The following is a 25,416-nucleotide window of genomic DNA, read 5'->3' as shown; positions in this document are numbered from 1 at the left end:
TCTTCATTTTTTTTCTCGAACATGAGCGTATGTGTCTTCTTGTCTGTGTCCAAATGCTTGCTGTGTGACCTCTTCGGATGAACGGAAATCCTTAATAATAACACTGGCAATGAAATACCTCTCCTTTCCACAACTTTATGACTACACCGCTATGATGTCTTTTGGGAACAATTGACTGTTTGCTTTCAACACAGCTAATGTGGAGAGTGAGAGGAGGGGTTCATCTTTACTCGATTCCATGTTGGAGAATTTTTTTTTTTCCATTGTTAGTTTCTATCAGTTGGCCATGTTTTCTGTAGTTTTAAGTATTTATAAAACAACCATATGAAGTCATTTCTACCATTGCTACCCACATTTGTCATACCCAGTATTGTGTTTGGGATTGAGCATTTATGTTTATGTCAAAACAGACACATTTTATTTCATTGGCCAGGAGTCCTTTGTTTTGTTTTTTTACATTTGAAATTGATTAAATAATGTAATGCTTTGTTTGACCTAACTTAGTGAGCAAAATATTGATGACCAACACACTCAAATATAAAACAGAAGTATTTATTATCTTTGTTGGGAGCACCATTCACATGTCAGAAAAAAAACCAATAAATCCATATGGTTGTTTGAAAACTCTAAACAGAAATAGAAATATAGATAGATGTTCTTGTCATTGCCATCATCTAATCTTTATTACATGTTATAAGAAAGGAACTGACCAGTGGCTTGCTTGCTGCTGATTGACTGGGCCCAGAAGCCAAACTCACCAGCTCCCACCAAACCTCAACACTCCCCTGCTATGCTTCATTAATGTGAGTACTGACTTCATCTGAGAGACCCAAAGACCATCAGTCACTGTCCATTCTCTTCCTCTACGTTATTTGCAATTTTCCAAAGGTACTCTTTTGATTGTGTAGTCGAATTTACTTTTGGGATTCTGTGCAACTGAGGCTAAAGTGATTAAAGTTGCATTTTGATATTGGAAGAGCCTTATCAATCAAGGTCAAGAGGATGCCTGAATATTTCATTGTACAAAGACCCCTGTCAAAAGCAAACGAAAACAATGGTTGTACAGTGCTTGTGCACAACTTTTGGATGTGTTAAATCATCATTTTATCATCTTGAAATATTTTCCACCACTACCATTGTTCTGTTACGTTGTTATGTATGTAAGATCTGAAGTTAAAATTAGGTGAACTGGAGTCACCATTGCAATGACAGTGATGCTTTTCTTCTAATTAAAAGCCACTAACCTGCATTATTTACAGTGGTGGGATTGCTCAGCCTTCTATTAATCTTTTTTTAAATACAAATATTTGATCCTGTACACAAAGACCAAAGGTGTGAATGGTTGTTTTCTCTATGTACTCTTCCTTTCATCTCCAACATGCTCCTTTTATCCATAACATGATTGACAGTTCACGAATGGATGGATGATCCTGTTAATCAGATGTTTTAAAATTGAGTTCCAATTTTTCATACTTTAACAGCTTGTTGAGAAATGTTTACGAAATAATTTGGCAATTTATCTTTTAGCTTTGGGAATTACTTAATCTCAGGCTGTAAACTGTGGTTAGTATTTAAATGGCACTATCTGGATGGAAACGGAAGTTCAATAACTACTTGTCTAAACAATATTTAACCATAACTGGGCACAGGATCCAATTTAGATATAATAGATCAAGGTTTCAAAGAATGAAATGATCATTTACTCATTCTGACTTGGCATATACGTACTTCTGTGCATACAGTACATGAATGAGAGAATCTCATGGCAAACCACAACAAAACCAAACAAGCTTTGTCAACATCATAATGAATAAGTGAACATAAAAGGGGAAACAAAGTGCAGTTTTCATACAACACGTACGTATGTAATCAAATGGAACTACAGTGCTGGCCAAAAGTATTGGCACTCCTGCAATTCTGTTAGATAATGCTCAATTTCTCCCAGAAAATGATTGCAATTACAAATGCTTTGGTAGTAATATCTTCATTTATTTTGCTTACGATGAAAAAACACAAAAGAGAATGGAAAAAATGAAATCATTATCATTTTACAGAAAACTCCAAAAATGGGCTAGACAAAAGTATTGGCACCCTTTGAAAAATCATGTGAATCTTGTCTAATTTGTGTAATTAACAGCGTCTGTTACTTGCCTGTATATAAAAAAGTCTAAAGAAGTCCAAAGAACTGTCTGAGGACTTGAGAAGCAAAATTGTGAGGAAGCATGGGCAATCTCAAGGCTACAAGTCCATCTCCAAAGACCTGAATATTCCTGTGTCTACCATGCGCAGTGTCACCAATAAGTGTAAAGCCCATGGCACTTTGGCTAACCTCCCTAGATGTGGACTGAAAAGAAAAATTGTCGAGATATTTCAACGAAAGATTGCGTGGACGGTGGATAAATAACCTCGACTAACATCCAAACAAGTTAAAGCTGTCCTGCAGTCCAAGGGTACAACAGTGTCAACCCGTACTATCCGTCAGTCTGAATGAAAAGGGACTCTATAGTAGGATACCCAGGAAGACCCCACTTCTGACTCAGAGACATACAAAAGCCAGGTTGGAGTTTGCCAAGTCACTTATCTGAGAAGGCCAAAAATGTTTTGGAAGAATTTCCTCTGGTCAGAGGAGACAAAAGTAGAGCTTTTCGGGAAAAGACATCAACATAGAGTTTGAATGAATGAATGAATGAATGCTTTATTTGGACATGAGGAAAAAAATAAAAATAATAGACAAAAAAAAAACGAAAAACAAAATGATTTTTTTTTTTTTTTTTTTTAAATCAGACAGAACCAATGATATTCTCGAGATAACAGAAACAATAGTTAAGACAATAATGATAATAATAAACAAGATCAGAATTTATTCATTGTGTCCAAGAAGGAGTAGGATGAAGCATTTGCTTATTAAAACCTACCCCCAATTTCTATTCCTTAATTATATATGTCCGCCCTATGTAACAAGTCCTCATATTAACAATGAAATAAACTAAATAACCATATACATAAGATTCAAGATAAACAAAAATAAACAGGACTTAGCTCATAACAGATATGTGAAACCCCCCTATAATTTAACCCCTTCCTCTTCCCTATACCCAGTGAAAACCATGTGCTTGTACCACTTCCTAAACTGGGTCATACAGGAAAAAAATGAGGCCTTCAAAGAAAAGAACACGGTCCCCATAGTCAAACATGGCGGTGGTTCCCTGATGTTTTGAGGTTGCTTTGCCGCCTCTGTCCCTGGACTGCTTGACCGTGTGCATTATGAAGTCTGAAGACTACCAACAAATTTTGCTGCATAATGTAGGGCCCAGTGTGAGAAAGCTGGGTCTCTCTCTCTCTCATGGGTCTTCCAGCAGGACAATGACCCAAAACACACTTCAAAAAGCACTAGGAAATGGTTTGAGAGAAAGCACTGGAGGCTTCTAATGTGGCCAACAAAGAGTCCAGACCTGAATCCCATTGAACACCTATTGAGAGACCTGAAAATGGCAGTTTGGAGAAGGCACCCTACAAATCTGAGAGACCTGGAGCAGTTGGCCAAAGAAGAATGGTCTAAAATTCCAGCAGACCATTGTAAGAAACTCATTGACGGATACCGGAAGCGGTTGTTTGCAGTTATTTTGTCTAAAGGTTGTGCTACCAAGTATTAAGCTGAGGGTGCCAATACTTTTGTCCGGCCCATTTTTGGAGTTTTGTATAAAATGATAACGATTTGTTTTGTGTTTTTTCATTGCAAGCAAAAAATGAAGCTATTACTATCGAAGCATTTGTAATTGCAATTATTTTCTGGGAGAATTGCAGGGGTGCCAATACTTTTGACCACCACTGTATGCCATTGCAAGGAGAAAAACATTTTATTGTAAAAATGTTAAATATTTTTTCTTAGCTGTGTGTTGTTAAGTAAGCATTAAAAAAGCCAATAAATCCCGTCCATTCTATTGTATGAGAAGAGAAGATCATGTGTCCAAAGGTTGAGAACACGCAACTGTGAATGTTTACCTTGGTCATCCAAGTTCTGTAATTTAAATTACAGCACACTTCGAAAGAAAAATGTCACTTGACAAAACGGTCGACCAGACATTTAATATGCAATAACAGATTGGAATTCTCCCTTATGAATGTGATTATCTTTGCACATCTGTGAGCAATAATGTGAGATGAGCTGCAACACTGCTATTTCGTTGTGCACGCATACATGCACGCCCACACACACACAGGGTATTCTGCAAGTTGCCATTTCTTTTGCAATTACCTCATGCAATATCATTTATTCTGCTTTGTAGTTGGACTGACATGTGTGCTCGCTAACAGTCGCGTATATCAGGGAGTAACTGAGGGTTTAGGGGTAAAGGTTTTGACCTAGAATAGGATTAACAGAGTCCTGGTGAAAATATTTGCAATGATGAGAACTGATTGGAGCAAATTTTATTTATGAGACCAATTGTTCTGCGTTTGCCCTCCCATGCATGCACATGCTATGCAATTACACACTATACAAGCAAAAAGGCCACAGGCATGGCATATTGAGAAACTGTGAACTCTTTGTCCCACCTATTTTCACCCAGCTTTGTGCCCTGTTAAAACAACTTGTGGTGCAAGTGGTTTCTTGGGGGGGGGGGGACACTGGGATAGAACTGGCAGCGAAGCAAGCAAGAGCTGGCAGCTGTGTGGCACCAGCCAGTCTTTCTGATCCAATCCAGACCATTTGCAACGTCACAGTGTGGCGTCCTGCCCTTCTTTAAAACACACAACCACAATCCCAAATAGTTCTAAATGGAGCAATGCGGGGCACAATTATTTTGGCCCGATTTTAGCTATGCGACTTTTACAGTAAGAACCTTGGAATGGAGCAATGCAAGGTTTGGCTTCGAAGGCTGAGCTTTGCCAGAGCTGTTGAACCTGACAGCTCATGGATTCACATCTCGGAGCAAAAGGTGCCCAGATCAATAGAAAGTGTGTGTGTTTTTATGGCGGTCCCGTGGCTCTGGCCAACGACACTTTGTTGTGCACAATGTAGCTGTGATTTGATGTGGCAACATAAGCAGTAAGTAAGAAGGCTCATATGGACCTAAGAATTCACCCCACCATTATATGACAGTTTAAAAAAAAAAGTTTGAGGTTTCATATTACAGATGGGAAAACTGGTGGAAATGTATTTCATTGATTTGTTTCTCTTAACCGTTTTCCCCTACAACAGTGCTTCTCAATTATTTTCTGTTACGCCCCCCCAAGGAAGATGTAACCGTTTCGCGACCCCCAAACTCTCTGCGCCACTGTAAATAGTATCATTTGTCTATTACTATTGTAAGTACGCCTCTGCCTAACATTGTGTCCTTTTTTCTATTAAAGAAAAAAAGTAACAGACCAACCTATAATGAAGTATAACTTTCTTAACATTGTTTTGTTTGTAACAGAAAAGACTTAACGCATATCAGTTTGCCTGAATTTAAAAAAAAAAAAGTCACATCCATACTGTAAAAATACACTTAAGGTACACTTTTGACCATTTCATACTGAAAAATAAAATGTAATAAAATCACTAAATAATAACAAACTCAAACTGATTAGAAACATTAACACATGAGGACAATATGCCAAAAATTTGACCAAAGAAACAAAACAAAAGAAAACAAAAGGGTCTTTGGACAGAAGGACAGTTTCTATTTTCGCTGCTCACGGTATCACCTCTTCTGCAATGGTGTGGGGTTATTTTGCACTGAGCATGCTAACAGTTCTCACTGGTTTACTGATATAACACTGACAAAACGGGACGATTGTTGGCAATATTCGGCACGTTTTCGCTGAAAAACAATCAAGCGGCTTATCAATGAGACTGAGGTCTAATGTCTTTAAGTGGCGTCTTAATTGATTTGGCTTCCGGCTGTCCACTATAATCATTTTTAGACACAGTAAACAGTGGTCTTTCCTCATCTCCCACTGTATTAAAAGTCAAAGCGAAAAGGCAAACGGCCAAAAAAAAAGCGCACTCTCGGCGGCCGAGGGAGAACCGTAGTTGAGGGGGGTCGTCGAGACGATCCCAAGCCGAAAATGGCACTTCTCAGGTGGACACGTGAGAACCGGAGAAGACAGTGGGCCGCTGCGTGAGTCCGGCCGGAAAACAGCTTTTGAAAACGGCCAACAGCTAGCTCTTCATTTGCCTGGCACGGCCAGACTGTTCTCCCTGTGTTTTTCAAACACTGTGAGAATAGTCTGGGACCCAGCCCATTAACGGCCTCTCGAGCAAGTACAAAATCAATCGACAAATCAGATTCGTTTATTTGCGTGACGTGTTCTTAACGAGCAACGTCACTCTTCCGCGTCGGAAGTCGTCTCCACAACAACACAGATGACGAACAGGAGAGCCGAGAATATGTTCCAATCCACGGTAAAATCAGTTTTAAATTACCAATAACACATTGACACAAGTCATTGACAACAGCCTGTCTCACGCTAGCCATGTTGAATAAACTCCGCTCTCCTCGTATGTTTACTTCCGCGCGCAAGTCCCTCGTCCCGCCCGTCGCTGATTGGTCCACTCCGCTGTCTGTTTGCTGTGGCTTGCTCCGCCCTGGAAATTTTATCCGCTTAATGGTGGCCAGACTCAATAGCTGGAACAGCGGTGAGTCTGGAGTACCAGGCTAGCTCTTCATATCTCTTCTGTGTGCTCTTGGCTCTTGCTTAGTTCAAAAATACTGCGCGCACTCTGAAAATGAGAGCGCCACTGCCACCCACTGAGTGGATGTGCAAGTACACTGTATTCTAGCACGGCAAAACAAAAAAAAAGCATTTTCCCCGAGGTCACATGCGCCACCCCTGGCATCGCTCTGCACCCCCTGGGGGAGGCGCGCCCCACCATTTAAGAAGTACTGCCCTACATGAACACAGGTCATAGAGCGTTGTCCTCTCAAGAAGCAGTGCTCAGCAAAGGCATGTTGACTTGGTTTTAAGAAAACACAACTTGTCACATTGTCATCCTTTAAATGTTAGCAAAATCTTAATGTGTCTGAAGAATTTTTTTAACATTTCATGTGGAGTGTGCATGTACTAACCTGAACTGTGTGGGTTTTAACCAGGGTTTTGTGGTTCGAAATTCTATTTAGATGTGAATGTTGTCACAAGCATGGATTTGATATTAACACGTCAACCTTGCATAGAATAAGGAACAGAGCATGACATTTAATGGACAGAAACCACTTCACTAAACGTGACCGAGTTGAGTGGAAAACTAGAACTTAATGCATAAGAACCACATACAATATATACAAAGTGTAGGCCTTTTTAGATAAATTGCCCTGTGTTAAGAAGTTCCAAATTATAACATTCTCTTGTTATGTGAATGTGTGCGTACAGTTGCGGTGAAGTAAAATTATGTGTACAATACCCAAATAACAATCTTTTGCCCCATGACCACAATCTGCAAAAGGCAACGTTGTTCTGTGTAGAGCAGGCATAAAAAAATATTTTCACAGCCGTGCACATTTTCACTCAAACATTTTGAAAGCAAAGGCGGTGGAGCTGAGCAAAGTGTGTACCTGGGCACCTGCGAGTGTCAGGTTTCCTCCACCATCAGCTTACTGCGCACCTGGAGTGTGTTGTGATATTACAGGCGTCATGCTGGCTTGAAGCACTTCAAGGAGCTTTTGCCGTTGGACGGAGATACACTCATTTCAAACCACAATGTTGACAGAAGGTTGTAATGTGCGCAGTGTTTTTCTTTTCGTAAGGAGTTTTCCTACACTTCTACTCAGTTTGCTTCTTATACTCATTGTCCATGATCTACCATCATTACTAGGCATGGTATTGAGTACAGCTATACAATTACATAAATCAAATAAAACAGCTGGAGCATAGATGTTAAAAGATAATTGTTTTTGGTTTGCAAGAAGCCTTGATTTAACCGTTTGTTACAATTGTATCTGGCGTGGGTGTAAAATTACGCTGGAACTACCAAAAAATGCTATGCGTGTTGCTGCTGCATCTTAATTTCAAATGGCATCTACGGGCGACATGACAAATTCAAATTTCACACATTTTAAGCAAGGATTTTGAATTATCTGAAAATCCACGGCATATTAAACCAAAACCTCAATTGTAAAAATCTGCGGCTGGTAATGCGGTGGCTTAATGCAATAAAAACATCACTTTCAAATATGCGTTCAAATTTTTTATATTCTCAAGACTATAAATTCCAAACATTGAAGCACAGACAGTCCCATTTGGTTACCATGGAGGAGTGTCCGCCCTCCATCAGCAGCGTAGCGCATTGCCCTTCCTCCACTATATGGAGCTGCTTACGTAGCTCGGATCTTCATTAATAGTGCAATACCTCGTACTTTAGCTGCACTTTCGTTTAACCACATTGTTTGCGGCTCTTCTCAAACTTCCCCTTTTTGTGTAATCCCTTGTTTCTTGTCTTCTTTGCCGCATCTTGGCAGGGCCCAGGAAAGATCCAGACATCCCCAAACCTGCTCCCCCAAATCAGTCTTGCGATAATACAATATTTAATGGTTCAATTTACTGACCCACCGTCAGCGTATTGTATAATAACCACAATCAAGATGTTTATGCTTCTCAAGCAAACGCTCCCTCACTACGCAGCTCTCATATCATAAAGGCTGGACTGTCAATCTTAGTGAAAATGAGACCAAATGAATGGAGCCTGCTTTTAAATGAAAATTTCTATTGTCATACCGATTTGTGCCAAGCCAAAAAAGACAACTTGCCAAAGATATGAGTAAATATTCTGGTTTTATGTATATTTATTGAAACAAAGTAGAGCATTAATCCAATTTGTAAAAAGTAACAAAATATTTGCAATTAAACATGAAATTTAACGACCCTCAAGTTGAACACGTAAGCGTATAAATATACATAAATTTAGTTGGACTGGTGGAGATAGTTTTTGTCATGAGTGGCCTAATGAGTGGTATAGAAGATATGCGGCTCATTGGAATGGCAGCATCCGGTATGTGTAATATGTGTAAAACACTAGCACTGAACACAAGTGAGAAGTAAAGTGTGAGTGGACAAATAAGGTGCATTTCCCTTTACAAAAAGCGTGAAGAAGAGTGAGAGATTTAAAAGAGAGACTTTTAAAAGTGATTTCCACATATAGAGTGTCCAACTAAAGAAGTCATGTTTGCTGCTATAATGGATCTGGTTAAAGAAAATAAATACAGTAATTGATCAGTTGAATAGACATACTATATACACAGAACATGGACTATTTCACCAATGTAATCAAAACCTTGCCCATATATATTCAAACCAAGTTATGTATTGTAGACTATGATAAATGAATAATCTGAATGACTATGGAAAACAGTGTTGGCTATAATAATGACATATTAACTGATGCACTGCAGAAAAAAACAGCCCAACAGACACATACAGACAGGTTTAAGCTTCTGTATCAAAGTGCATAATGGAAGAGGGCCTCTACAGCACCTGCGGATCATTTAGGCTTCAGGGACAGCTTAATAAATAGCTCAGCCCCCAAACCGTCCTCTGACTGAACCCATTTTTCTCCACGACCTCATACAAATCCACGAGACCCCTCACACTCCACATGTTGAGAGTGAGGATGTTGGAATCGGGGACGTGAGAGCTGGTTTGGGAACGGGCCCGTGAAAACACATCCATCCATACAACACAGGCATTCTCCTGTCAATGCAGCCATACAACAAAGCAGAACCTTGAAGTCAACTCTGCGTCAAGTATAAAACGCTACGTTTTGTCGGAAAAATGGCAAGCACAATCCAATTTTGTTATCTAAATGACGAATCTCACAAAAAAAAAAAAACATTTTGTGGAACTAATCGAGTTGTCGAAAAGGGGTGCGGTATTCTCTCCAGGCACTTAGACGTGTTAAAAACTAGCTTGGCCAAAATAAAAACAATCTCAAAATAAATATTTTAGGATACTCTCAGTTCCTGAAGATGTGTATTTTTATTTTTGCAGGAGGGGGTGGGGTCAAGTCTTTTTGCGATGGCATAATTGTTTAACTCTATAAATATAATTTATATAGTTTCTCTCTTCCTTTGACTCAGTCTTGAACTCCTTGGCTCACACAGATGTAGCGCCATCGTCTGCAACTCTTCTCTAGTCTTACTTGCAGACAAATTGGTCTACAATTTTGGTGCAGCGCTTGCATTTGACGTAGCAGCACCAGTGGAACTTGCAGTGACAGCGCTCCACTAACTGAGCCTTGAACTGGTCATAGCCACGACCGCAGCACATTAGCTCGCACCCATCCATACCCTCTGAGGTCTTGTTGCAAAGACGCCCCACTGTTCCCAGGGAGCCGGTACTTTGGTTCCTAAGGCAGTAGTCTGGACTGGACTCGATGTACACAAGGTCATGGCTTGTCGGGGGATTGAACTTGTTGTTCATCTGCACCAGCTTTCCGCGTGAGTTGAGCTTCATGGCTGCGGCGCTGTCGTACTTTTCCTTCAACGCGTCACCCACCTTGCGGAAGTCGGCCAGCTGCAGCCAGCAGGTCTTGAGGCTACATGAGCCCGACACTCCGTGGCACTTACAGGACACGTGGGCAAGGTCAGACACAGTCTGGGGGGAAAGAAATGAAAGTAACAATAAATGCACTTGTACAGAAAGTTAGTAAACAATGACTTCCAGTATAGTGATGATGTATGCTGTAGTCACACATATGTCCTTATCCTGTGCATGTGTGCAATGCAAAGTAGAATAAAACATAGCCCAGTCGTCGTAAGAGAAGGGCTTAGCTACAGATATCTTGGCTCCATGTTTGCTTTGAGGTGGTTTCAAGATGTTTGGGGAGGAAAATGAAACCCCAGAACTGTCAGAGCATAGCTATCTGCTCCTCACATCTAAAGACCCGCGGGGGAGAGTAGACAGAGTTGTTGAATCTGATTGACCTGGGTTGTCTCAATTCCAGCTTGGACCTTTAAGCACATTCAGAATGCTAGAGTGTGTGGATTTATAGCCCATGATGTTTCAGAAGCAAAAACTGCTTTGAATGTGTGTCTGTGCACTTACTCTTCTTCCAGCCTCATTATTATGAAGATTCATCATAAGCCTTGCACTGTCTTGTGTGCCTTTGGGGTAGCTCTTCTCCCGCTCACGAGCATCCACAAACTCCTTAGAGAACCTGTAGCCATAGTTGAGGTTATCTCCGCAACCGCCCCACAGCCAATCTCGGGGCAGGTCTTTGGGCCGGGCAGCACGGCTGCACCCACAGCTGGACAGCTCCCCCTCTCTGCAGGCACGGCTCACTGCGTTGACAACCCCGGCGGCGCTGATGGCGTAGGTGAAGGCTGTCTCACGGCTGCCTGTGCACAAATAAAAAGGAATTTTAGGGTGCAAATCAATCAGAGCAATTGATACCATGTAACCGTTAAACCGGATTAGAAAGACGACTTGCGTTTAATGGTACTTATTACAGAACACCTGATCAGTTGAGCAGGTTTTTAGTCAAACGTTGAAAAGTGGAATTTGGTTTGTTATTGCTGGTCTTCAGCCAGACCGTGCACAGCGCCCTCCGAGGACAAAGAATTCACCCCACAAAGAGCCTGAGAGTTTCACCAAATGGAAAACCACAAGGTCTCTTTCACATTGTCACGAATGACAGATTCTGGGGGTTTTGCCCACAAAACCCCACCCTACATCATAATTTCCTATCGAAAAAGCAACTCAAAATATACCTCGGCAGTTTGGCACTCAACATCATGACCAAGGAACAAAACTGAGCAGAGGCCTGGACAAAAACTGTTAAAAGAACAGCTGACAAAAGCATACAACGCATCCGATGCAAATGGAAATGCACATCTCACTGAACCTTAAGGCCAAATTCTTTAACGACTGAAGCAGATGGAGAGGAGAGAGAAAGAGAAAAATCTGAAACGATTTGTGAAGACGTGAATGGAAAAAGGCACCCTGCATCGAAACTCAAAAGGGAGGCATCAACAGCGACAAGGAACCATTTCAGAAAGAAACCTGTTCGAACGTTTTGAGTTGTACTGTATCCGGCCGGCTGAGATATTCTGGAATGAGTGGATCCGGGAGGAGCGGATTTATTACCCAAATGCCTTACTTTATAAATGAATCTTTTGAATATTAGCGCACTGTAAAACTTGTTGACAGACTCAAGTGTCTTCTCCTTTCCTTTCTGCCCTGCCTTAGAACCACCCAAAGAAAAGAACAAGGCAGAGTAACTGAACCCAACCTCCTGAGCGCTGCTGCTTTAAAATAAAAAGCAGTCTCTACAGACAGCGAGAACACGCTTAAACAATTGACTAACATATAATAACCCCCCCAAAAAAAGATTTTATTTATATATATATATATAAATATAATTATCATTTTTAAATATAAATAAGCTCTGTCCCCATTAACCGCGAAAAACAGGGGATCACTAGTGTATTCCAATGCTGTTAAATCTAAATACATAAATATAAACAAATTTTTATGTAAATACGCTCCACCTCTACTTCATGGATTTTCGATTTTCATGTGTTGGCGAGGGATCAATTTACAGCGTGTAGTAGTAGTTTTCTACTAAAACAAGCAGCACCTGACTGCAATCAACTGATTACCGTACACTTATAAAACACCAGATTGGTGAACAGGTATGGTCTTGTTTTGTTGGAGTGAAATCCTGCACCCACTGCGGCCCTATGTGGAATAGTTTGGAGAGCACTGATCTAGAGAAACACTTGAACAATAAATTGCACCAAATTAGTCATATTCCAGATTAAAGCAGCCACACTGCTTTTATCCCCCATATCTGTTGTCGCCAATTTGCATCTTTCTTATCTCTTGTAATGTGATTATTCATTGCCATTTTGCATTTTAATTAACTTTCTCAACCTGATTTAGCATCTACTTGAAAGCAAAAAAAAAAAAAAAAAAAACAACAATTAAAAGATTCTTAAATCTTATTCTTTTTACTAAATGTGGCGTCAAGGTGTTAAGTCTTTTACTGTCTTTAGAAAGTACCGGGATTAAATGATTTAACGAAAAGGTACAAATACGCAGGATTTGGCAGAACAGGGATATGACGGGATTTGAGTCATCAAGTTCTCTGTGCGTGATGACGTTGCCGAGCAAAAGAAATATAATGGTTGATTTACAACCATGTATGCTCATAATGAATAATTCCAAATGCCCCCCCCCCAAAAAAAATAAATAAAAATCGAATAATGATTTAAATCTGAATATGAATATTGAGATACCAGTTTAATTTGATTTAGACATACAGTATTTCTCCATTGAAATGACACCATCAATACGTTTCAACCACCCAAAATACAAATATACAGTATGTATTGGTGGTTCTTAATCAACCTGGCTTCGATCGAACCCCAAGGGTTCGGTGAGTGAGTCTAAAGGCCGAGTTATGCTTCCGCGTCAGACCTGCGCCGGCAAGGAAGACCTGATTTACGACCCTGCGCCGTAGCCTGACGCAGTCCTATTGAATTTTCAAACCCTAGCTTTCACGTCGACGCAGATGATGTGATGGAAATGGACTGTGATTGGTCCACTCAGACTGTTGTTTCCGGTTCAGCTCGAAATAACCGCCATTGTACACGCAAAAATAGACCAAGCCGACGGGAGTATCATCAAAGAGCAAGTCTTGTCAAGACATCATTAAGATTGCCATTGCCAAATGGAAAGGTCAGCAACTGAATAAAAAAAAATGGGAGGACCACCGAGACGTGTGTATTCGGAATCGAGTGGCCACACGAAGCGGTCATCCAGTCGGCCAAAAACTGCCAGCTCTTTATCACTTTATGTCGTATTTTTGGTTGGTGCACTACACACTTATTGTGTACATCTGTTTACTGTGAGTCTGTGACTTATTTACATGTCACACTTCAAGTATATGAAGAATAAAGCACAGGTTTGGTGTCAAAAGAGTTGTTTTGATGTTTCATTTTCAACAACAGACAGTTCACACAGGATACATAATCACTGATTGAGAGTGCCTCGTTGGTTTTATGATAATGTTAACATCAAGGCTTCCAACGCAGTTTGGGAAGTTCCATAGACGCCAGAAATCTGCTATGGCTTCCAACTGGCTGGTTGTAGAATACGGCAAACAAATCGGGCTGGAGGCCTTTGCAGACCTTGGACAAATGATGGACGCAGTTCTCGACGCCAAGTTGAAGCTAGCCGCCACAGCTCGTTGATTTTCACCCGAGGCTAAAACTCTCTATGCAGCATCAAAAGTTGGACAGACCGCCTCAAAACAGTCTTCTGTGTCGCCTGTGCCTCAACATTTGTATGATCAACGTTTATTCAATGTTGATGAGCTGAAAATCCACATTCAAGCGTTCCATCTTGCATTGTTTATCTTCTTTCTCAATTAAACTAGACAAGAAGAAGTCAACAAGCATGCCCCAAAACCGTACAAACGCCACACCCCTCTAGTGGCTTGGCGATGAATTACAGAGCAACGCGTCACCTGGCCGGAGAACCATCAAATGTCGAATGACGCCATAGTCGCTGCGCCGTCACCGCAACGCGGGAGCATAACTCAGGCTTAAGGGGTTGGGCGAAGGTGAAGAAACACAGAGCGTTATTTTCGTACGCTGCTTAAACCTAGGCAAAGTGGCTTTTTAGACCAAATTTTGGACTGATTTGCTCCCAATTAACAGGCTTAATCCATTTTATCATTTGATCTGGTAGAAGGAGGAACGGATTTGCTCAGTGGAAGGTTGATTTGCAGTTCGTATGAGGGAATACAACAGACCACAGAGAAGCATGGTTTCAAATTTTGACCTGTGAGAAATGAATGAGAAGAATTTATGATGAATGAAAAGAATGATAACAATTTTGAATGGGAATTTGCTAAATTATTAGCTTGCTAGCTGCGATATATATCGGTTTTGAATTATAAAAAAATTGCTTTACTATCAAATTCCAAAGGGTTCGGTGAATCCACATGTGAAACTTGTGGGGTTCGGTACCTTTAGCAAGGTTAAGAACCAATGGTATATATATATATATATATATATATATATATACACACTATATAATAAACTGCTATATATACACACTATATATATATGTATACTATATAATAAACTGCTTTATTTTAAGCCAAAAGAACGGTTGTGTTTGATAGAACAATATGTCTATATGCTCCCATAGCAGTTTCATGGCGCATTAAGCCCCCGAACTATTTTTCATTTGTCCGTTTTACCCCGAAGACCCCTGTTTAGACACCGCGCAACCTCTTTTGTTTCAACCCAGCTACAAAAACAATTATACTAGTATGTATAATTTTGTCTATGTCTATCATTTTCAGCTTAGAATCATTGACGTCTAATATTTCGTAAAAAAAAAAAAACAACAACAACAACCAAAAATTATTCACTCGCATATTTTAAACTTTTAAACAAATTACGTCACAATGAAAAAAATTGTGTCTGTATAGAGGTCACAAATATCTACCTCATAACTATCGCTTAACTGTATTTTTTTGTTACTGTCGCATTTTCCTCGATATTTTAGATTATAAATAATCGATCCGAACAAAGAGAAATTTAAAAACGTTTAAAAGTGTAATTTTTTAAAAAGAATACGTTCGACCACTCCTTCATGTCTGCGATTTCAGCATCTCTACCCTTGTTATATTACCGTGTTTTACCCATAAAATCTCCAAAAAGTCTGGCTGTGGCCATTCACAGCTATGTCTTGACACATGCTACACGGAGTTTCTAGATTTAAATAAGGTAAGTACGCGATAATATCACGTTAAAATCATGATGTCTTTAATTATGCTCTCTCATGCTCTCACCTCAAGTTAGGGTTTAATTTTTTCTTTTAAATGCTCTCCTGTTCAAACTTTTTCTTCCCCCCGAAAATTGAGATTTTAACTTTTCCAATGATGTATCACACATGCATATAGGACAGTTTTGAAATTTGTCTATATATGTATTATAAATATGTTTTAATCAAATGAAAAAACAAATCACTAAAGAAATTTGTATTTTAAAAAATAATGTACGAATTATTAAAACAAAAGATTGGAGTATTTGTTACATTTTTTGCTTTAGTTAAATGGACATTGTGCTGCTCACTCTGCTGTGTGTGAGTTAGCCACCTGGGGGCAGTCCAATACAGACGTGGACATACAAAGACTGCTCACTTATCAGCAGTGTTGTTAACCTTACTTCAAAAAAGTAATTAGTGACAGTTACAAATTACTTCTCCCAAAAAGTAAAAGTCGTTGTAAGAGTAATTAGTTACTCAGCAAAGTAAGTACTTTTTATGTTCAACAAGTTATTACATTATACATTTTATAACATCTTTCACATAAAATATGTTTATATTAATTGACTGGAATGAAAAAATCAGTTCAATTAAAAAAAAAAAAAAAAAAAAAAAAAAAACGTAGGTCACACTTTTGACATTTTTTTTAAAAAATTCACTTATATAAGTGTGTTACGGTATTCAAACTTTCAAATGCTGTGGGGGAAAAAAATCTGTTTTTCCTGTTGTACTAAACCCGTACCGAACCGTGACCCCCGTGCCGAGGTACGTACTGAACCGTGACTTGTGTGTATCATAACACCCCTAATATACATAGATATATTTCTCAATAAGCAGGCGAGGCTCTGAATCTCCTGCTTTTGCTCTATTTGTTCATGAATAAGTCATTCAAGAAAAGTTTAGTGCAAGTGACTTTTTTTGTAAATTAAAAAAAAATATATATTTTTTTATATATCATATATTTTATATATATATATATATATCACTATATTGTAGCGTCTACAAGTACAATCCAACTTGGTGATGATAATGCACTCAGCAGGAAAACAGTACATTATTGTCAATTAATTCTACCCACCTGAACGCCAAACTGTATCTAAAAAAAAAAAAAAGTTGCCTAAGAGTGTAAGATGATGCACCACCACGCTAAATGCTAATGCGAACACAAATACTTTGTTAACGCTCTGAGCAAACTAGCCAAACATCATCGCGTTTGCAACTGCGTCACCACCACCTTGCCTCCTCCTGTTCTGCACTTTCCAGGGCAGGCAGGCAGATGTGTGACAAAATCAAGACAACTTGCGCTTCATTCAACGAAATTGTAGTAACATACTGATGCGCCACTGCACATCCTCTGTGTAACAGTGATTGCAAAGATGGAAAAATTAATTAATTACTCACTACTGAAAAAAATAACACCTTTAGAAATGCAGTTATACACTAACGCCATTATGAACAACACTGCTTGTCACTAAGCTACATTAATAGTCTATTTGTTGTCCTTTTCAGATGATACAGTACAGGCTTCCCAAGTATTTAGAGCTTTCCTTTCTATTGGTGTGTTTTACCATTTTATTCCAATATCTGTTTTTAGTGTTAAATGACTAAAAAAAAAAAAAAAAAACCTGCCGCATATGCTACATGCTACGTCTTACATATGCTTGATGCTATGTTTTAGCCTTTTATTGGGTTTCCGATTAAGTGTTAAATTATAATCTGGGAGATCGTATGTGGATGTTTTGTAAACACAATTTTATTTTAAAAGTAAACCAGGAGCTGCAATGAACAGCATGAAGCCTCTTTTTTTTTTTTTTTTAAATTTCTGACACTGACATGAGTTGAATTCACTCAAAAATTGTATCTCAAGTTTGCAATCGCAAGTAAAAAAAAAAAAAAAATTCTTGGCCTGACGACTCCTTTCTCGAAAACCTCGTAAATCAAGCCAATCTAATCTCAAGATACGACTGGGTAAAATTTGTGACATCCCAATTCCATGACAGTAAACCACAGCGTGCTTCTTGGGATCATCCACATTTGCATTTTCAGCTATCAGACTTGTGAAGTTTTGGAGCAATTAGCACCTCAAAGTTAATTCCAATCTACCAGTACGTACAAAACAGGGTTGCAAAAGAGCTCTGGAGACATATCTTTCAAAAATGTATAGCCTTTCCTGGAAGTGAAAAACAAATAGGCCCGACCAATAAAAAAATTAGGGGAGAAAAATGTTTTTTTTTTCTGAACACATTCTCAAAAATCAGAGTAAAAGAAAATTATGTATGTTGTTACTTCATGTCCAAATAACTATCTTGAGGTACACAATTTCAGTGCCTGAAAAGGTATATCCCTGAGCCCTAAAACATATGAAACCTAAAGTGACAAGTCTTTGTACCCCAACACATATTCCTCAAGGATGGTCACTAATAACTAATAAGAAATTCCACCATGCATTCAAAACTGCAGCAACACTACTGACATCACAATCACCATATCGCCTGGATTTATTATGATCCATCTGGAAGATTATGATCAATAAAACTTGACGTCAACTTTTTTTCTTTCCTGAGAAGCAGGCACGTGTCCAAAGAAAATATTAAGTGGTTTTATCCAAGCATGGTTCGTAAAGTTCTGCTAGCTTGTATGAGATCAGAACATACTGTGCTTAAGTGAAACACACACACACACTTGATTTGTAGGACCGTCTCCCATCCATCAGTGTGAAAACCTCATTTTCTGGTATGTTACACGCAAAAATGGCAGCCAAGCTAACCACTGGCTCTGTACATGCTGTATGTGCTGCGTTTCAGTTTCCACATATGTCTGTATCCTCAATCTCGTTTACCTATTTGCATGACCCGTCCAAAGACAGAAGAGTTGTCCACTGTGCTACAGTTCCAACGCCGATGTCTGAACTGGTACTGGCATTCTCTGATGCCCGTCTTAGCACCTTCACCAATGTACTGCATGTGGTCCTGGTAGAGCTGGCACAGCTTCTTCTGGCCCTGTGAGAGACCTGCCAACTGGCTGCACAGAGGCTGGGCACCAATGATGTAGGCCTCTGGGATCAGCAGCTGGTTCATCGCTAAAGACCTGGATGAAGTACAGGGCGGGATATCATGCAGGTGTTTTCAATCGGGTACAATCGCCAAACAAAATGAGCAGTCAGGAACAAAACTATATATAAATGTAATAATCAACAGCTGATTGGTTTTCTGCCTGTCAGACTTGGAACATTTTATTGTGTGGTATAATCCTCAGAACAGCATTAAATCTTAATGACATGCATTAAAAAGTAGTGTGATTCTCAGGGCCAAGGATGCAAGCGGTGAGCAGAAAAGAAGTACACAGTAGGAAAGGAGGAAATGAAAAACAAAAAGAAATTTAATACTTTTTGGGAGGATCTACGACATTTTAAATAAAGAAATGCTCAACTTTTCACATGCTGAAGAAGTTCAACAGTGAGCAATTCAATATAAGAGCCAATGTCCCACAGCTGAGTGTTTTTTTTATTTTTTTTTTATTTTGTTTTACTTTTACAGCTTTTGGGAGGCTTTTTTTTTTGCTTGAAAAACAAAAAAAGCATGTACATTTGCCCTTTTCAGGTTTCTCCACTATTAAAACTCCCTACAATTGTATACCTTTAAAGTAATCCAGCTCACCACCATCTTTTCTGGACATAAGATTTAAAGAGGAAATTTCACTCAATTTTCTCATACAAATCATTTTCCCATATTTTACAGCACAACGTGCGAAATAATGATTTAAAGAGAGATATTAAGAAATTGCAGCACTACTCCGGGCATCTGGTTCCAGGCCACAGGACAATCCAAGCAGCCCATCCCCGAGCCCCACGAGAGAGACAATTAGCCTCTCATGTAACTTGATCGACTGGGGGAACTGCAACGGAACACGCACGCACACACACAGCAGGAAAATATAGTCTACATAGACACTACGCAGACATGCTTCCCCCTTAAATCATTTACCCCTGACATTCTCTTAAAGAGGAAACTCAATGGGAGTTTGTACCGCATGGTAAGCCTGCACATTTTTGGCCTGGAACGTGATCCAATATTCAATTGTATAGCATCGACAAATTACATTTCTAATTTCACTTTTGATTGCTGCATGATGTCATTGTTGGCCTTTCCTGAATCAACTAAAGCAAATTTAAATAAAATCTTTCCATTTGAGTAGAGTTCCAATTATGGAATAGCTCAATACTTGGTAGCGAAAAAGATTGAGAGGGAGATTCTTCAAGCACACAATTTGCCTTTGTGAGGTAAGTTATTGGGTTGATTCCTAACCAGGTTGCCAGGAGAGATCATGTTCTTCGAGAAATCATGCAATTTTATGACAAATAGTGGCAGGCAGAACAATTAAATGCTTTTTCATGAGAAGGAAGCAGGTACAAATAAAGCTGTTTTCACCTGTGTCCGTTCATACAAAAGACTAAGTCGTGGCTTCCTGAAATTAAAATAGTTTTAAATTAATCAGTTTCAGATTTCACAATGCCTAAATAGATTTGTGATTAAATCGAAATCACTGTGATTTATAATTCATAATTTTGTGACATTTTTGTTTTATTTTTTTTTCTAATGTAAAATTGATTGCTTGGCTCAATAAACATTTGGAAATAACAGTGTTTTGTTCATAAATAACATTTTTTTTTTTTTTCCAAAATAGTGGTCAAACATACATGTCAAATGTATGGATACCTCTACACACATTTGGAGTCAAACCATGTTAACCACAGTAATTCTGCATTTCTATATCCACAATATTCATCATTGACTCGCCAAAAGTGAACAAGGATAAAGGGGGGTAGGCTTCTGAAAGGTTAATGTGCAACTGTCAGCAGATTGTGTTAGTGCAACTGAAGCCAGGTCAATTTACAAAAATACAAATCTTTAATTTTTATCCAATACCACCACCAACAACAACAAAAAATAATATGAAAATCAGGCAAGAGGGCTACACAGCTACGAAGTTGAAAACCAAAATGGCACAAACAATACACATACACACCACCACAGATGGACAAATACACAGTACGTACCACCATGAATTGGCCTCCACCACCACCTGCATGAGGAGTGTGAGGACTGTAAGTGCAAAGACGCAATGTCTGGAGTCCAACACGCTTCCCAGAGGCCAGCAGGCCGGCTGGCACATACAATCCAGTCCCAGCTTCATCGCAGCGCCAATCTGAGGAATGACAAAGCAGCTTGTCATTCATGTTTACATACTCAAATGCACTGTAAATTGGGCATGCTGCAGCAAATATTTTCAGCTGAATTATTTCACACGCATATTACTGTGCTGAGGTTGGACAGTGTGTGTATGAGCTGACTTTTTACAGCTGCTGAGTGTGAATCAGATGATGGATGTGGAGCCAGGCAGGAGGACAATGGCCTTGAAACCTCAGCCTGATGCATTCCTGACATTTACTCTACAGAAGCATCAGTTTGGTTTGCGTGCACAGAAGTCGAGTGCTCATTGAGAGTTAACACATCAACAATGAATGTAAGTATACCAGTAGTTTGATTTTTTTTTTTTTTTTTTTTTGTGAAAACCCTGCTTAATTGAAGATTTGAAAGAATTGAAAATATGCTCATAAATAATATTTATGTGACTTAAAAACAATAACAGTCTCAGATTAACAACAATAAAAAAATCATAAGATATGTGCCAATAATGGTAAAATCAAAGTGAGTGGTGTGGGGGCCACGTCAGCGGAAGGTGCTTAGGTCTGATGATGCTGACCTATTTTATATTTCAAAAAAAATTTTGAAAAAAAATACGGAATTAGAGTTTTCCTTTATAATTTTGCAACAAAGTTTACAATTGGAGCCAGCTATAGAAGTCAGGAAATGAGGGCCCTGAACTGCTCAACTTTATCACATGGCGAGATTTTCTGAACTGGACTCACGCAAAAGGGAAGTACACACGAAATCACTTGTACATCAAGTATTTAAGTGGGTTTTGGGTCTAATATTACATTTGAAAATATGTGCAGAATTAAACTATTTTGCAGCCAAACAATGAGGACAAATCATGGCGCACCAAAGCCACAGGTGCATACAACTGTATTTTAAACCAAACAAACGGCTCCATTTGAGGTTAAAAGAAAACTAATTCTGATATTACTTAGTGTATTTGAAGCTGTGTTAATTCTACGCTGGAGTGCATAAAATTGGAGGCGCCCCTGCAGTCGGTGACCCCACCTCGAAAACATTTGACCCCAACAAAAGTGGCCCTGCTCATTGACCTGTTGACTGATAACCCGCACACCCATTTGTGGAGCTAAATGTGGCATCGAAATGAGCCCACTTCCGTTCGAGGTGAATTAGAGGGATGGTGTCAAAAATGATCATATAGTGACACCAAATTTCATTTATTTCAGTTTACAAAATTGATACCAAGTACGTTTTCAACAGTGAATAATCTTAAATTGTGCAAAACAAACCATGGCAACACATACCGACAGTATTAAATGGAATTGTGGAAAAGATTTTTGGGGGGTCGGTAGAAGTTTGTCTTTAGTTTGTCTATTTAGTTTAGATTTAGTTCCATTAAAAACATTGAAATTTCCCTTTGAAATGATTAAAATAACGTGATACATATGTAATACAATTACATTTTACACAATTTTCTATGGCCTTTGTTTCTCCCTTATTGGTGTTCAAACCAGGAGAGGGAGCCAAGTACTGTACGATGCTTTGATTTAAGGCAGCACTAACAACTAATAATTTTACCAAAAATACTAGTCTAATTTGAAGTTATTTCCAAGTTAAATGTCAATTGAATCACGATGACGCAATATATAATTAAAAAATCTATGAGCATGTTTCACATGCAAGTTATTCAACAATTAAATTGTTCTAGTTTAGAAATTTAGAGATAATGTACTCACCAGGGAGCCGGAAAATGTATTCCACTCTCCGCAGACGATGTCAAACCAATAATCCCAGTGTTGCCCTGGAGGATAATTTATTTCCTTTTCCTTGATGTTTTATCCTTATCCGGTATGTGATTGGATCGGAGATAACGTTGGGAGTTCTTCAGGTTTGGACACCCCAAAAATAATCACGATAAAATGAAAAGAAGTGGAAGCGCTCCGTGCGCTAAATTACTCGGAAGGAGCACAGCGCAGTTAAATGGAGTGAGTGCTTTATGGCAATTAATGAGAGGAATTGAGCAGTTTTTTCCTCCAAAATATTTTTGTTCAAAAAAGTCACAATGGTAGGAAAGGACAAATGTCAGGGCCGGTTTCAAATCACTTTGAAGTAATTTACAGGATTTGGAATGATTGTGATAGAAGAACATCCATTAAAAAATACAATTAATCCCAGCCGTGCGCGCGCTCAGGTCGTTGAGCGTTTTACCTTCTAAAAGATCCACGCGTTGTTCCACGCCACGAGCGACTTGTCAATTTAACTCCCATTCTGCGCTAGACTGTCTCTGACAATTCCTCAATCCAAGCCGCGGCAAGCAATGATCCGCCTTGCGACACAGGGTCCAAACAATAGTTCCAGCAATACAAAATATAAACAATGTTCCAGACGGTGCGTTTTAGCGCGTGCACGCTGCCAAGAGTGGCAAAAATAAAAGTAAAATAGAATGAACAGACAAAAAGTACAGCGTTTTAAAAGGATCTGGAGCTTGGTCCTCCCATGCCGCGTGTGCGTGCTCAAGTGCAGCGGCGGCAGAAGACTTGTCCTTCCCTCTCGAGTTTTTTCTCCCTCTCTCACCTGCTCGTGTGGCCTCCTCCCACAGTGAATATGGACTAGAGAGGCCTCCGCGTTGCGCATGCGCAGTATCTTCCAGGCGACCAAATGGAAGAAGCAAGAAGTCATTTGAATGGAGAACGAGAGAGATGAGGGTGGGACAGGCTGTAACAAAACAAACCTCTCTGTTACCTAAAATAAACTTTTAAAGACACCTGAGGCTATTACCTTATCCATTCCAGAGCAGAGCTAGGATTTTCCCCTTTTGCAGATCGAGTTTCGTCTCAGTAAAATCGCATCGTATGCTTTAACAGGCTGCTCTCATCACCCACGGGCCTTTCCAGCAGCCTATACTGTAATTATTTTTCTATGCTATATGATCTACAAACATGCAGCAGAAATCCACAGGCTTACTCGTCGAATATTATTCAGTGAACCTCACGACCGGTGTCGAAGGTTGTATAGTGTTTTAATAGTGTCCAGTGTTGTCACCGATTACTTGAAAAAGTAATTTAATTACTGATTACACCTAAAAAAAAAAAAAAAAAAGTAGTTACTTTACTGATTACTACATTATTAAAGAAACTAAGTTACATAAAAAGTAATTTATCAGCTACTTTATACCAATTTTTTGCCCTTTGCTGCCTCAACAAGGGAAAGACAACAGAAAAATGTAATCGTATGTAATTGACTTTCCAAAATCCAAATTTTCAAAAAGGCTTAATCTTCGAGGTAGCGGGGGTTTAATTAGTCGATGGAGTTGATTTCAACCATCATTAACTCGCACTAGCTTGGCCACTCCGGAGCCCTGAAAGTAACAAATAACTGACAAACTGCATGGAATTTTCTAAAATCAACTCCAAGGACTAATTAAACCCCTGCCAACTCGAAGATTAAGCCTAATATAAAAAATTCTGAAATTCCCCTTTAAAATAAAGACCTCGCTGTTAAAATGTTGTCTATAAATATTTTAAAGCAATCAAACAAACAACAAAAATGAATGAAATGAACAAGAATCCTACAGCAGTAAGTATTTCATAAGGGGTCAAAATTATCTTTCGAACAGATCATGTGACAAGCACCTTAGAGACGGTCCTTTGCTTTGCTTAGACAAAATTACAGCTGAGGATGGATATTTAGAATTTCTTTAAACCTAAGCTTTCAAAAGCATCAACAACAACCGAGCTTGAACCGCGAATTGAAGAACAGTGTCAAAATGTCAATATATACAGTGGGGAGAACAAGTATTTGATACACTGCCGATTTTGCTGGTTTTCCCACTTGCAAGCCATGGAGAGATCTGTAATTTGTATCATAAGTTCTCTTCAACTGTGAGGGACGGAATCTAATACAAAAATCCAGAAAATCACATTGTTTAATTTTTAAATAATAAATTTGTATTTAACTGCATTAAATAAGTATTTGATACATTACCAACTAGTAAATATTTCGGCTCTTAGTTCTTTTTTAAGAACCCCTCCTGTTCTCCACTCATTACCGGAAGTAACTGCACCTGTTTGAACTTGTTACCCGTATGACAGACACCTGTTCACATGCTCAAACAAACAAACTCCAACCTCTCCACAATGGCCAAGACCAAAGAGCTTTGTAAGGACATCAGGGATAAAATAATACACCTGCACAAGGCTGGGATGGGCTACAGGAAAATAAGCAAGCAGCTTGGTGAGAAGGTAACAACTGTTGGAGCGATTATTAGAAAATGGAAGAAGTTCAAGTTGACCGTCAATCTGCTTCGTTCTGGGGCTCCATGCAAGATCTCACCTCGTGGGGCATCACTGATCATGAGGAAGGTGAGGGATCAGCCCAGAACTACACGGCAGGACCTGGTCAATGACCTGAAGAGAGCTGGAACCACAGTCTCGAAGAAAACCATCGGAAACACATTACGCCGTCATGGATTAAAATCATA

The 25,416-nt window shown here is 39.2% G+C and overlaps 1 protein-coding gene across 2 annotated transcripts; it reads right to left on the bottom strand.

Moving 5' to 3' along the window:
* Positions 1 to 544: 544 nt before the first annotated feature.
* On the bottom strand, positions 545 to 23,547 carry LOC130911963 (protein Wnt-5a-like). Of its 2 annotated transcripts, none has more exons than XM_057829664.1 (5): positions 23,145 to 23,547; positions 20,816 to 20,964; positions 18,599 to 18,846; positions 11,020 to 11,312; positions 545 to 10,569 (listed from the first exon to the last, which is right to left on the bottom strand). In XM_057829664.1, the coding sequence occupies exons 2-5, from the start codon at positions 20,950 to 20,952 to the stop codon at positions 10,111 to 10,113; spliced, it is 1,137 nt and encodes a 378-aa protein (XP_057685647.1). In that variant the 5' UTR covers positions 20,953 to 20,964; positions 23,145 to 23,547; the 3' UTR covers positions 545 to 10,110. The 2 variants fall into 2 exon arrangements, with proteins under 2 accessions (XP_057685647.1, XP_057685645.1); XM_057829662.1 differs by having other exon boundaries at positions 546 to 10,569; positions 22,673 to 23,547.
* Between the last annotated feature and the right edge of the window lie 1,869 nt (positions 23,548 to 25,416).

Source organism: Corythoichthys intestinalis, chromosome 2, assembly GCF_030265065.1.
Source record: "Corythoichthys intestinalis isolate RoL2023-P3 chromosome 2, ASM3026506v1, whole genome shotgun sequence".
In the NCBI taxonomy this organism is placed as follows: domain Eukaryota; kingdom Metazoa; phylum Chordata; class Actinopteri; order Syngnathiformes; family Syngnathidae; genus Corythoichthys; species Corythoichthys intestinalis.
Note: the sequence above shows the minus strand (reverse complement) of the source record. Positions and strands in the feature narration are given on the sequence as shown.

What these genes read in the sequence shown, in the direction of transcription:
- LOC130911963 (XM_057829664.1), bottom strand. Translation starts at nt 20,952, where the DNA reads ATGAAGCTGGGACTGGATTGTATGTGCCAGCCGGCCTGCTGGCCTCTG. An exon ending in TGGACGGGTCATGCAAATAG is followed by an intron (nt 11,313 to 18,598) that starts GTAAACGAGATT and finishes ATTTGTGCACAG; the next exon opens with GCAGCCGTGAGACAGCCTTC. An exon ending in ATAATGAGGCTGGAAGAAGA is followed by an intron (nt 10,570 to 11,019) that starts GTAAGTGCACAG and finishes CTTTCCCCCCAG; the next exon opens with ACTGTGTCTGACCTTGCCCA.